The sequence below is a fragment of the Heterodontus francisci genome, chromosome 3 (genome assembly GCF_036365525.1).
Source record: "Heterodontus francisci isolate sHetFra1 chromosome 3, sHetFra1.hap1, whole genome shotgun sequence".
Lineage (NCBI taxonomy): Eukaryota > Metazoa > Chordata > Chondrichthyes > Heterodontiformes > Heterodontidae > Heterodontus > Heterodontus francisci.
Genome location: NC_090373.1, coordinates 80,618,170 through 80,631,626, shown reverse-complemented (window position 1 = coordinate 80,631,626; position 13,457 = coordinate 80,618,170). Strand labels below are relative to the sequence as shown.

Sequence of the window (13,457 nt, the reverse complement as noted above, 5' to 3'; positions counted from 1 at the left end):
AAATAGTAGTTTCTCTTCAAATTTCTATGTTTTTTTAAAAAAGGAACGAGAATAATTAAACTAGGTTTAAAAAGTATGAGGTTTTAAGTTTTATTTCTGTTAAGTATAGTTAGTAGTTAATAAATAGAAGCATGGCAGGGCACCTCAGTCCTATCGATTACATATCCTGTGCCATGTGGGAACTCCAGGGACCTGTTGTTTCCTGAATAGGAAGTATTGTCAGCTGAAGGAGTTTGAACTCTGGATTTTGGAGCTTGAGCAGCAGCAGCTGGCATCACTGTGTTGCATCTGCAAGGCTAAGAGCTATGTAGTCTGCACGTTTCAAGAGGTGGTCACCCTGCAACTTAAGAGTGTGCAGCCACACCGAATAGATGACCGTCGTACAGACAAGGCAGAATAGACAGGTAGTGCAAGAGTCCCCTGAGTGCACCTTGCTCTTTAACCAGTATTCTGGGTGATGAGGAGTACAGATAGAGCCAAATCCATGGCAGCATGCATGACTCAGCTGTACGGTGGAGGAAGAGGAAGGTCAGGAAAACAATAGTGAGAGGGTATTCAATAGTTAGGGGAACAGACAGGCATTTCTGCAGCCACAGATGTGATTCCAGGATGGTATTTTGTCTCCCTAGTGCCAGGGTCATGGATGTCACTGAATTTCTGCAGAGCATTTCGAAGGGGTAGGGTGAACAGCCAGAGGTCATTGTCCATATCGGTACCAACGACATGGATAGAAAGAGGGATGAGGTCCCGAGGGCAGATATTAGGGAGCTTGGAAAGAAATTTGTAAGAAGGATCTCAAAGGTAGTTATCAACGTACCATTTAATTTTTTTTTAGGAGTGTGTAGACAATTTGTTCAATTGTACAGCCTCTTTAAAGTTTATGTTCAGCTGTCCACACATGGTAACTTAAAGGAGCCGGCTTGTGTGCAGCCTGTGCGAGGACTTTTGGGTGGCTGCAAAACTTATGGAATATTGGTAGTAATCTCTGGATTGCTCCTGGTGCCATGTGCTAGTGAGTATAGAAATAGGAAGGTGAAGTGGATAAATGTGTGGTTGGAGAGATGGTGCAGGAGGAAGGGCTTTAGATTTCTGGAACATTGGGACTAGTTCTGGGGGTGGTGGGACCTCTACAAGCTGGATGTGTTGTACCTCAACAGAGCTGTGACCAATGTCCTCATGGGGAAGGTCACTAGTGCTGAGGGGGAGGGTTTAAAGTAATATGGCAGTGGGATGGGAACCAGAATGTAGCATCAGAAAGGAGAAACGAGGTGCACAAAGCATTGGGAGAGACAGATAGCATTAGAGTAAGAAATAGTAAGGTATTAGGTGGGATCAGACTAAGAGAGAATGCAAGATGGTCGAAGATAGGTTTGCAGTGTATGTGTGTAAATGCATGAAGTGTGGTAAATAAGGTTAGTGAGCTGCAGGCACAGATAGCCACATTGGAATATGATGATGTGGCGATAACGGAGACCTGACTCCAAAAAGGGCAAAAACAGAAAATGCTGGAAATATTCAGCTTATCTGTCAGCATCTGTGGAGAAACAGAGTTACCGTTTCAGGTCTGTGACCTTTCATCAGAACTTAGAGAGAGGTGCAAGAACTATATAACAACAACAACAACAGCACATTTAGATAGCTCCTTTAACTTAATAAAATGTCCCAAGCCACTTCACAGGAGCATTATAAAACAAAATATGACACCGAACCACATAAGGGGATATTAGGTCAGATGACCAAAAGCTTGGCCAAAGAGTCATAGAGTCGTACAGCATAGAAACGGGCCCTTCGGCCCACTGCGTCCATGCCGACCATAATGCCTATCTATACTAATCCCACCTGCCTGCATTAATTCCATATCCCTCTATGCCTTGCTCATTCAAGTACCTGTCCAGGTGCCTCTTAAATGTTGCTACTGTTCCTGCCTCCACCACCTCCTCTGGCAACTCATTCCAGATACCCACTATTCTTTGTGTGAAAAATTTACCCCTTTGATCCCCTTTAAACCTCCTCCCTCTCACCTTAAATCTATGCTCTCTAGTTTTAGTCGCCCCTACCATGGGAAACAGACTCTGGCTATCTACCCTATCTATGCCTCTCATAATTTTATATATCTCTATCATGTCCCCTCTCAGCCTCCTTCGCTCCAGGGAAAACAGACCCAGCCTATCCAATCTCCCTTTATAACTCAAGCCCTCCAAACCAGGCAACATCCTTGTTAATCTTTTCTGCACCCTCTCTAGCTTAATCAAATCTTTCCTGCAGTGCGGTGACCAGAACTGCACACAGTACTCCAAATGCGGCCTAACCAACGTTATGTATAACTGTAACAGGATGTCCCAACTCTTGTACTCAATGCCTTGGCCAATGAAGGCAAGCATTCCATACGCCTTCTTCATTACCCTGTCTACCTGTGTTGCCACTTTCAGGGAACTATGTACTTGCACCCCAAGGTCTCTCTGCTCAACAACACTCCCCAGGGCCCTGCCATTCACTGTATATGTCCTGCCCTGGTTTAACTTCCCAAAATGCATCACCTCGCACTTTTCTGCGTTAAATTCCATTTGCCAATCCCTTGTCCACTTTCCCAGTTTATATATGTCCTGTTGTAACCTTAGACAACCTTCACTGTCCACTATACCACCAATTTTGGTGTAATCTGCAAACTTACTAATCATGCCCCCTACATTCTCATCCAAGTCATTGATATATATGACAAACAACAGAGGGTCCAACACCGATCCCTGCGGCACACCATTGGTCACCGGCCTCCAATCTGAAACACAACCCTCCACTACCACCCTCTGCCTCCTATCACCAAGCCAATTTTGTATCCAGTTGGCTAGCTCATCCTGGATCCCATGTGTTCAAACCTTCCGGACCAGCCTACCATGCGGGACCTTGTCAAAGGCCTTGCTAAAGTCCATGTAGACAACGTCCACTGCCCTGCCCTCGTCAATCCTCTTGGTCACCTCCTCAAAAAACTCAATCAAATTCGTGAGATAGGCTTTAAGGAGTGTCTTAAAGGAGGAAAGTAAGTTAAAGAGGCAGAGGAGTGCAGGGAGAGAATTCCAGAGAGGGCAATATAGAGTAGAGATAGTGGGAGATTTCAATTAGCCTAATATAGGTTGAGATAGTAAAGGGCAGAGAGGGAGAAGTGTGTTCAATAAAACTTTCTTGATCAGTTTGTTTCCAGCCCAGTGAGGAATGAGGCATTCCTGGATTTGTTTCTAGGGAATGAAGTGGGTCAAGTAGAGCAAGTGTCAGTAGGAAAACATTTAAGGAACAGTCATCATAGTATTATAAGGTTTAGATTGGCTATGGAAATGACATGGAGCAATCTGAAGTAGAAATACTTAATTGGAGGAAGGTCAATTTCAATGGGTTGAGAATGGATCTGGCTTGGGTAAATTGGAATCAAAGATTGGCAGGAAAAAATGTAATCTAACAATGGGCTGGCTTTAAAGAGGAAATAGTTTGGGTTGTCTAGGTGCATTCCCATGAGAGGGAAAGGTAGGGCAGGCCAAACCACAGCTCCCCGAATGACGGAAGAGATAGTGAGTAAGATGAAGCAGAAAAAAGGTGCGTATGATAGATGTCAGATTGATAATACAAGTAAGAACCAGTCTGAATATAGAAAGTTCAGAGGGGCAGTGACAAGGAAAAGGGGCAAAAAGAGAGTATGAGAATAGACAAGCAGCTAACATAAAAGGACCAAAATGGAAACCTGAGCATGGGGGCAGAGGGCATGGCTGAAGTACTAGATAAGTACTTTGGATCTGTCTTTACCAAGGAAGAAGATACTGCCAAAATCACAGCAAAAGGGGAGCTAGGTCAGATATTAGGTTGGCTAAAAATTGTTAAAGAGGAGGTACTGGAAAGGCTGGCTGTACTTAAAAGTAGATAAGTCACCAGGCCTGGATGGGATGCATCTGAGGTTGCTGAGGGAAGTAAGGGTGAATATTGCGGAGGTACTGGCCATAATCTTTCAATCGTCCTTAGCAATGGGGATGGTGCCAGAGGACTAGAGAATTGCAAATGTTATACCCTTGTTCAAAAAATGGTGTAAGGATAAGCCCACCAGCTACAGTCCAGTCAATTTAACCTTGGTGGTGGGGAACCTTTTAGTAACAATAATCTGTGTCAAAATTAACATAAACTTGGTTAATTAAGGAAACCAGTATGGATTTGTTAAAGATAAATCATGTTCAACTAACTTGATTGAGTTTTTTGATGAGGGTAATGCAGTTGACGTGGTGTATATTAGAGGAGTGCACTGTTTATTCGAGTTCCAATTCTCCACAGGTCACAACATATATTTAAATTTTTTCCCACTTACTGATACGGTCAATCATGGACTCTATTTTTATCCCAGAATAAAGCATACCAACCAGGTTTCTTTAATAAACAACAAAATTATCCGTTTATTATAAAACAAGTCTTATCCAGTAATGAAGCTAAGCATAAACACACAGATTGAAATATAAAAGTTCTCTTTTTACCTTCACACACACACACACACACACACACACACACACACACACACACACACACACACACACACACACACACACACACACACACACACACACACACACACACACACACACACACACACACAGGTTAACTGAAAACATAGAGACCTGCCACTTCTCTGTAAACATTCTCCCCAAGTCAAAAATAACCCCTGCTGGGTAATTACTTTCCAGTAACTGTTTACAGTCCAGACCTCTCAGTGACCCTTGTAAAAAAAAAAAATCCATGGACTCCTTTTCAGTTTTAAACCACAAATCTTCAAAATTTAACAAGAAAAATGGAAGCGCTCATAACAATATAGACTCCCAAAAGCTGTTTGATAAACTGCCACATAATAGGCCAGGCAGCAAAGTTGAATCCCATGGAATTAAAAGGGGCAGTGGCAGCATGGATACGAAATTGGCTAAAGGACAAGAAATAGAGAGTTGTGGTGAATGGTTGTTTTTCAGACTGAAAGAATGTATATATTGGGGTTCCCCGCGGGGTGGTGTTGGACCACTACTTTTTGTGATGTATATTACTGACTTGGATTTGGGCGAATGAGGCACAATTTCAAAATTTGCAGCTGACATAAAACTTGGAAGTGTAATGAACTGTGAGGAGGATAATGACAGACTTCAAGAGGACATACACAGGCTGGAGGAATGGGCAGATACATGGCAAATTAAATTTAATGCAGCGAAGTATGAAGTGATACATTTTGATAGGAAGAACGAGGAGAGGCAATAAAAACTAAAGGATACAATTCTAAAATAGGTGCAGGAACAGAAAGACCAGGGGGTATATGTGCACAAATCGTTAAAGTTGGCAGGGCAGGTTGGGAAAGTGGTTACAAATGCATGCGGGATCCTGGACTTCATAAATAGAAACGTAGAGCCCAAAAGGAAGGAAGTTATGATGAATCTTCATAAAACGCTTTTTTGGCCACAGCTGGAATATTTTGTCCAATTCTAGGCACAGTAATTTAGGAAGAAGGTGAAGGCATTAGAGAGAGTGCAGAAAAGACTTATGATAATTCCAGGGATGAGGGATTTCAGTTACGTGGATAGATTGGAGAAGCAGGGGCTGTTCGCTTTAGAGCAGAAGAGGTTGAGAGGAGATTTGACGGAGGTGTTCAAAATCATGAGGGATTAGACAGAGTAGATAGAAAGAAACTGTTCCCATTGGCTACATCATGGACCAATATGTTCATGATTTCTGCTGACAGTATCTGCAAGGTAAAAGCTTGTGGGCATTTGCATAGCCTTCTATTCTGCACTATTTTTGAAAAGAGGAAGCAAAATATTTGCAATATGAAAATACACACACATTTCATACCGTGGTCTGGTTGTAGTTTGATTGCTGTCCAGATGTTCATAAGTTCACTTGCCAAGACTGTTTGCACACAAATATAATTGTCTTAGTTCCGTATGAAAAACATCACACATTATACCAGAGAAAACAACAAGGAAACCTCCAAAGTTTATGTTGGCATGGCCATAATAGGTGGAAAAATGGTGTGAAATCCATCCTGGTAACTTCTAATTATTTTTGCTTTAACTAGATACATTTTAATTTCATCCTTAATTAGGTACACAAACTTGTACCTACCACAGATATTGTACTAACTGATGTGCAATTACTTGGACTAGATCTGTGTCCCTTTTTAAAAATCGATACTACACCAGCCACTCCCCTGTCATCTGGCATCCATCCTCATTCGGTAAAGTATTATAAATCCTAGGGCCTCAGTAATCTGTTTTCCTTAATCTGTTTAGCTGTACTCTGTGATGCTTCTTTCCAGTCCCCCTCCATATTGCTACTTCCCTCCCTTTAAAAGACTTATCAAAACTAGCTCCCAGCTCTTCACTATTTGGCATCTGCATCTCCTTGTAAAGCTCCTTGGAATGTTTGCTATTTTAAAGGTCCTTTATAAATGAGTGCTGTTCTTATGTCAATTATGGGAGGTGATGTTAGGCACTTTAATTTGGAATCATGAGCATTTGATTGATTATTTAATTTTTAAAGAGACTGTTAAAGCTGAAAAGAGATGGGACGTCATTGGTCACAAACGTGCAAATTGCTGAAGACTCGAGGGAGATGCAGCGGAGAAACACAGAAGGTGAAGCGCGAAAACATAGGTGAGTGAATTATACTGTCTTTATACTTTTCCATTTGCGACAGCACTACGTTGAAGTTTTGGAATTGTTACAACTCTTTGGCGACAGTTGGGATATAATGCTACAAGAAAAAGTGGCCTAGAAATTCGTTGCCATAGCAGCACATTGAGTGCATCAGTTCTAGCACTGGTTCCTTGACACCTTGAGTGGATTGATCCAGATTCTTGGAATAAACCTAGAAAATTCATCTGTATGACAAAGTAACATCTGCCTGGGAATTGAAATTTTGTTTGTACTTCTCAGAATTATCTGAAATTTTCTCATTATGTTGTTCCTTAGCCATGACCTGGCAGGAAAAGTTGAGGCTAGTTCCACTTCTCCTGGTTACATCATGGACCTGTATGTTCATGATTTCTGCTGACAGTATCTGGAAGGTAAAACCTTCGCACTCAAATGTAATTGTCTTGGTTACGTATGAAAAAAATCACATATTATGCCAGAGAAAGCAATAAGGAAACCTCCAAAGTTTCTGTTGACATGGCCATAAGAGTGAGGTGAAAAACATTGATTGAAGCTATTTCCAGTTTACAGAATGCTTTAAAAAATTTTTAAAATTTGTTTTGATGTTTGAAGAACCGCAAAGCTGGAGAATGAAGCAACAATGAGTGAAGAAAAATTTGAGGCGATCACAAAGAAATGGTTGACGGCAAAGGCCCTTAAAATTCCACAGGATCTGCGTGACATTCTAATCAAGCAGCAACAGCTCTGTGCTGAGTTAATTGAAGGGAAAAACAAGCTGATTAACACTTTGCAGAAGGTAAATTGTCACACATTAAGTAGTTGGGTGAAAGTGCGATGTTGTATAGTTTAACTTTAAAATATGCAATTTTTTGTTGCAATTTGGGACCCAGTAGTTATATTGCTGCTTCAAGTCTGGTTGTATTTTGTGGTTACCGTTCCTTAATTCTGAACTTTCCTGGGTGACACAGTGGTCTGAATTTTACCATGGGCATTGGCACTCTAACGTTGGGGCGAAAAGTGGGTTCTGTGTAGGAAAGCTTTGGACAATTTTACCACGGGTGGCCTCCTAATTGGCCACCTGTGGGTCTGCTGTCCAATTAAAGATGGCTGGTGGTCTCCTGATGCTGCCACCCAGTCAGAGACATGGAAGCTTTGAAGGCTCAGCAGTGCCACTGGGAGAGGCGGTTGCTGCTCAGGCATGCAGGAGACCTTGAGAGCTCAGACAGGTAAGATTAAAAAAAAAATCAGGGGGCTGAGGGTTGGAAGGGAAACCTCTCTGGTGAGATTGTTGCAGGCAGAGGGGCAGCCTTCCCTGCCTGTGGCCTCCTCTTTGGGCTATCAAGCCTCTTGTTCCAATAGCCACCAGGACTGTCTCCGGGAGGTTGCCTCCATTAAGCTGGTGGCCTCCCCACGTGACAGCGTTGCCCGCTATTGGCAAAGATCGACGACCCAGCAAAATAGCCCTTGATAGGGCCTTCAATTTGCCATTTGACTGCTTGCTTCCTTGGAGCAGGCAGCCTCTCCGTATCTGGTCTTGCTACTTTTAAAATGCCCAGATGGTGGGACATCGGCTGCTGTCCCGAGGTGGCGTCCTGTGATTTTACCAGCCTTGCCTCCCAGCCTGCTACCCGGAGGCCATCAAAATTCTGCTCAATGAGTTAGAACACTATTATTTTGCCTCTGGGAAATTAATCTTGGACCTAATCCAAACTGATACAATGTAAGTATATTGCCCAACTGTAGGGGTCTCTGGGGAAATGAGTTTGGTCAATGATGGAGGCATGGTTTCAAATTATAAAATCTTTGTATTATATATGAAGTCTTTCATAGGTCAATATAATATAAATTTTAAATGGATTTTCATTAGCTGTATTCTGAAGCATTCCTTTGTCTGTGTGAGGGAAGTAGCACAGCACACAAATTGTTCTAGAGATAGTTAATAATTTCAGCAGAGGTGGTCACCCAAAGTCCTGTACTCCAGTACGTAGAATCATTAGAAACTTCCAGCTCAGAAGGAAGCCATTTGGACTGTTGTCTCTGTGCAAGATCTTTGAAAAGGCAGTTGTGCTTAGTCCCACATACCTGCTCTTGGTTCATAACCCTGTAAATTCCTTATCCCCAAATACCTGTCCATCTCTCTTGTAAAATTATTTGTGGAATCAGTTTCCATCACCTTTTCAGGTGGAGCATTCCAGATCACATCTCTCTGAGTGAAAAAATGTCTCCTTATCTCCCCTCTAGATCTTTTGCCCAATGATTTTAAATCTCTGACATCTGGTTATTGACTGACTCAGGAAAAGTTTTTCTCTACCTACTCTATCAAAACCTGTCATCATCTTGAAAACTTCTATTAGGCCACCTCTTAACATTCTCTGTTGCAAGGAGAACAGTTCTAACATATCCAACTCTCCTCATAACTGAAGTCCCTCATTCCTGATAACATCCCGGTCAACCTTTTCCGTACTCTTTCTAAGGTCTTTATATCTCTGCTGAAGTGTAGTGCACTTGCATGCCCTCACAAAATAATTTCACCAGAAATTGTCTTCTGTCTTTCAAATGTTATATGGATGTTAAACTTTCAGGCAGCTGTTGAACACTGTAGGGTCAATCCTGATAAGCAAATCAGATAATAAAGCAGTCAACTTAGCAGCAAATGACCAGAAGTCTGACATCTACTTTTATCGTAAAGTTGTTTGATAATATATTTCTTTACCTAATCATAAGAACTAGTTTACTTTAAAGTACCAATAGTCTGTTTGGAATAAAACAACTGCTGGTTTTCCTGATTCACCAGTTCCCTCTTTCCCTGCCTCCCTGTCTATATCAATCACATGGTGGTGGAGTGGCTCCCTGGACCAGAACTATTCACATTTTATTCAGCAAAGACTCATAGTTTCTGAAAAGGACAGTAAAACTTTGGGCATTATTTTTGGGGCAGTTTAGGATGTGTGTGTAGTTTTGCTGAATTCTTTTGTTTCTGCTTAATTATAACTGTTGTGAATAAATTTTCCAGTTAGTTTTAGCATGAATATTACTGTCTTCTGTGGTGTTTTCTACTCTTGCACTGATCAGGAGCTCATGGGTGGACAATTCACCTGGGTCCCAGTGCTATCACGCCAGAAAAATGTTCATTGTTATTCCTGCTTCCTGCAGTCCTGTGCACGACATTCATATTGTTGAAAATGTCATATAATGGCAGAAGAAGGTCTGTTTATGGAAATTATCTTTTTGCTGTGAATTCAAGTAAACTGTGTTAAGATAAAGCGTAAATTTTAATACAAACTCAATTCATCTCCTGGTGAGCATAGGTCCACAGCAAGAAATTGCATGTAATTTGACACTCAACTGACAGTCTGAATGAGAGACCACAAGGTTGCCTGGTATGGAAAATTAAAACATCACAGTTGTTTAACAGGGGATATGGTTCTGAGTTTGAGGCTATTTGTTGTGACAGAGTAGAGACAACTTCTTTTTATTAATTCATGGGATGTGGGTGTTGCCGGCAATGCCAGCATTTATTGCCCATCATTAATTGCCCTTGAGAAGATGATGGTGAGCGCCTTCTTGAGCCGCTGCAGTCCGTGTGGTGGAGGGAGTTAAAAGATTTTGACCCAGCTACAGTGAAGGAGCAGTGGGATATTTCCATGTTTGGATGGTGCGTGGCTTGGAGGGGAACTTGCAGATGGTGGTTTTTCCATGTGCCTGCTGCCATTGTTCTTCCAGGGGTCGCGTGTTTGGAAGGTGCTGTCGAAGGAGCCTTGGTGAGTTTCTGCAGTGCGTTTTGTGGATAGTACACACTGCTGCCATGATGTGCAATTGGTGGAGGAAGTGAATTTTAAGATGATGGGTAGGGTGCCAATCAAGCAGGTTGCTTTGTCCTGGATGATGTCAAACTTCTTAAGAGTTATTGGAGATGCACTTATCTAGGCAAGTGGGGAGTATTCCATCACACTTCTGCCTTGTGCCTTGGAGATGGTGGACAAGCTTTGGGGAGTCAGGAGGTGAGTTACTTGCCTTAGAATACCTAGACTCTGACCTGCTCTTGTAGTATTTATGAGGCTGGTCCAGTTAAGTCTCTGGTCAATGGTGACCCCCAGAGTGTTGATGGTGAAGGATTCAGTGATGATAATCACATCGAATGTCAAGGGGAGGTAGTTAGATTCTCTCTTGTTGGTGATGGTCATTGCCTGGCATGCATGTGGCATGAATGTTACTTGCCACTTATGTGGGCACGGCCTGCTTCAGTCTCTGAAGAGTCGAGAATGGTACTGAACAAGGTGCAATGATCAGCAAACATCCCCACTTCTGACCTTATGATGGAGAGGAGGTCATTGGGGAAGCAGCTGAAGATGGTTGAGCCTTGGATACTGCTCTGAGGAACTCTTGCAGCTGAGATAATTGGTCTCCAACAACCACAAACATCTTCCTTTGTGTGATGTATGACATCAACCAGTGGAGAGTTTTCTCCCTTATTCCCATTGACTTCAATTTTACTAGGGCTCCGTGATGCTACAGTTAGTCAATACTGCCTTGATGACAAGGGCAGTCACTCTCACTTCACCTCTTGAATTCAATTCTTTCATCCATGTTCCAGCATCTTTCAAGGTTCAGAAACATGGTGAGGGTTTCAACCCCAATTTTAGGCCTCTTTGCTCATGGGACACCAGACTCCACCCCACACTGCCAGCGGGAGGGTGGTAGAAATGGCGTGAATTAAGTAAGACCTGGATATGTTTAGTCTACTCTCCCAATTTTAGTGGGGCCTTGCTTGGGGTGGAGCCACTGTCCAACCCAAAGAAGGACAACAACATTAGAGGGAGTACAGCCAGGGAAGACTTTATGGATGAGTTCCCTTGTTCTCAGACTAGCAGAAGACTAACTCACTGATACACCTAATGAGTGCTGGTTTATCTGTCCATTGTTCAGCAGAAGTGGAGACCACCCAGGGATCCAGGTCTGGCTCATGGGCAGGTCCCCTAAAGAATTCAAGAATTTTGTGATTACTTTTAATTCACTTCCCCCATCTTTCTGGGGGTTTAGGCCCTCTCCAATGTGGGCACTTGTTGCTGCATTTTGCAGCCATTTCCCTCTGGCATTCACCCCAACCACAAACACTACCCTGTGTTTTTAAACAAGCTGATGTGCCCATTATCATGCACACTTTGGCAGGGTTATCATCGGAGGCAACTAGCAGATGGACCGGCACTTACCCTAAGATTGATGGCTTACCATAGATTTTCAGAACCTTTATATTTTATATTTATTATGTGGATAACTGAAGAGGAATTTTCAGCTGCTATCTGCTTTCCTGGCTCAGATTCAGAATGACATCCTTGGAAGTGTTGTGGTAGTGTACTGTTTTGTTTAATTATTAGGTATTTTTCACTTCTGCCAGTATTATATACTTTCTTACTTGAGCAATACTTATTTTAAAAGTAGCAGTAGAAGTGCTGCAGTAGGTTATAATGAGCCTGTCTGCAAATCCAGTTTGTTTCGGTGAGCTTACTTGTGTATTTTTGATAATTTGAATGAAAAAAAAAGGTTTTTAGTGGCATTTCACGATGATAGTCCTGTCAAGTTGTTTGTACAACATTGCTTTTCTTTGGGTTGTGTACCTTAAAAGCAAGATACAATTATGCTGCTGTTAACATGGCAATTGTTTTATCTGGCAAGCTCAGTTAAAGAACCCACAAACTCTTTATGTATTACTCTTTGTATTTGAATTGTATTTGCAGGAGTTAAAGTTAAGTGATGACCAGTATGTGAAAGACCTGAAGAAAGCAGCTGAAGACATTGACCTGTTGTTGGAACGGATGGAAGAACAAATAAAGACCTTATCCAGATCCTATAGAGAGGAACTCATACAGATAGAGGTGAGGCCAGTTTTTATTCTCTTCTATATGACTTGGTTTAGCTGGGAGAACATGATGTTCTGAGCTGCACTCCATGATTGCTGCAAAATCCATTTCAATACAACTGTCAAGGTGTGTTTATGGTGTTGAGAAAGATTGTTTTTCTCTCAACCCAGTCCCAAGCAGTATTAAATAATGAGTTGCTTCATCAAGTCATAGATCATTGACTTAAGATATCTAACCCTACTATGTTAGGTAAAACTGAGTTGTAGTATTTGAAGCTGTGAACATCTGGTAGATAAGTTAGCTGATCTCAACTGGGATAGCAGTAGAAACACCACAATTTGCTTTGGTGTCATTGGGCTAGGGAGAATTTTAAAAAAAGCATCAGGATTCTCCAAATCTTGATGGAATGACCCTTTAGGAACATAGGAAATAGGAGCAGGAGTAGGCCATTCGGCCCCTTGAGCCTGTGCTGCCATTCAACTAGATCTGAAGAAGTGTACATTTGGACAAAGCTTAGGATTGACTTGGTTATGATGGCTCCCACATTCTGAAAGCTCACTAAAATTCACTCAATGAAGAATAAACATTTGGGTGAGATACTGAAGGGATACTAATTTCACTGAAACCATGCTCTGACATAAGTCAGTTCTGCTTTGGTGCCCTCTGCTGCTCTCTACTTATCTTAGTCAAGAACCTGTTTTGCTATTTTCAAGTAAACTGATATTTCCTGTTGTACGTAACAATCTGTTTGATAAATTAGCAATTCTTAAGGCACTTTACTGTTGTGTAGATGGATTCAGGGAAAATGAGGCTTAAGTGTAGATCTGCAACCTCTATTCAAGATGGAAGTCAGAGACTCATACTTCCCATTTGAAGAAAAGGAAGGAATATAGTTTCACGGTTTTGTTTAAACATGGGCTCGATGGCAGCTGTAGAAACTAAC

At 41.9% G+C, this 13,457-nt stretch overlaps 1 protein-coding gene across 3 annotated transcripts in view; it reads left to right on the top strand.

The window, feature by feature from the left end:
* Positions 1-13,457, top strand: part of drc1 (dynein regulatory complex subunit 1 homolog (Chlamydomonas)) — a 111,757-nt gene that overhangs the window by 19,906 nt on the left and 78,394 nt on the right. For all 3 annotated transcript variants that reach the window (XM_068023706.1, XM_068023696.1, XM_068023687.1), the window contains exons 3-5: positions 6,544-6,656; positions 7,269-7,452; positions 12,392-12,529. In XM_068023706.1, the coding sequence (XP_067879807.1) occupies positions 6,544-6,656; positions 7,269-7,452; positions 12,392-12,529 (435 nt within the window). The remainder of the gene's footprint in view (positions 1-6,543; positions 6,657-7,268; positions 7,453-12,391; positions 12,530-13,457) is intronic.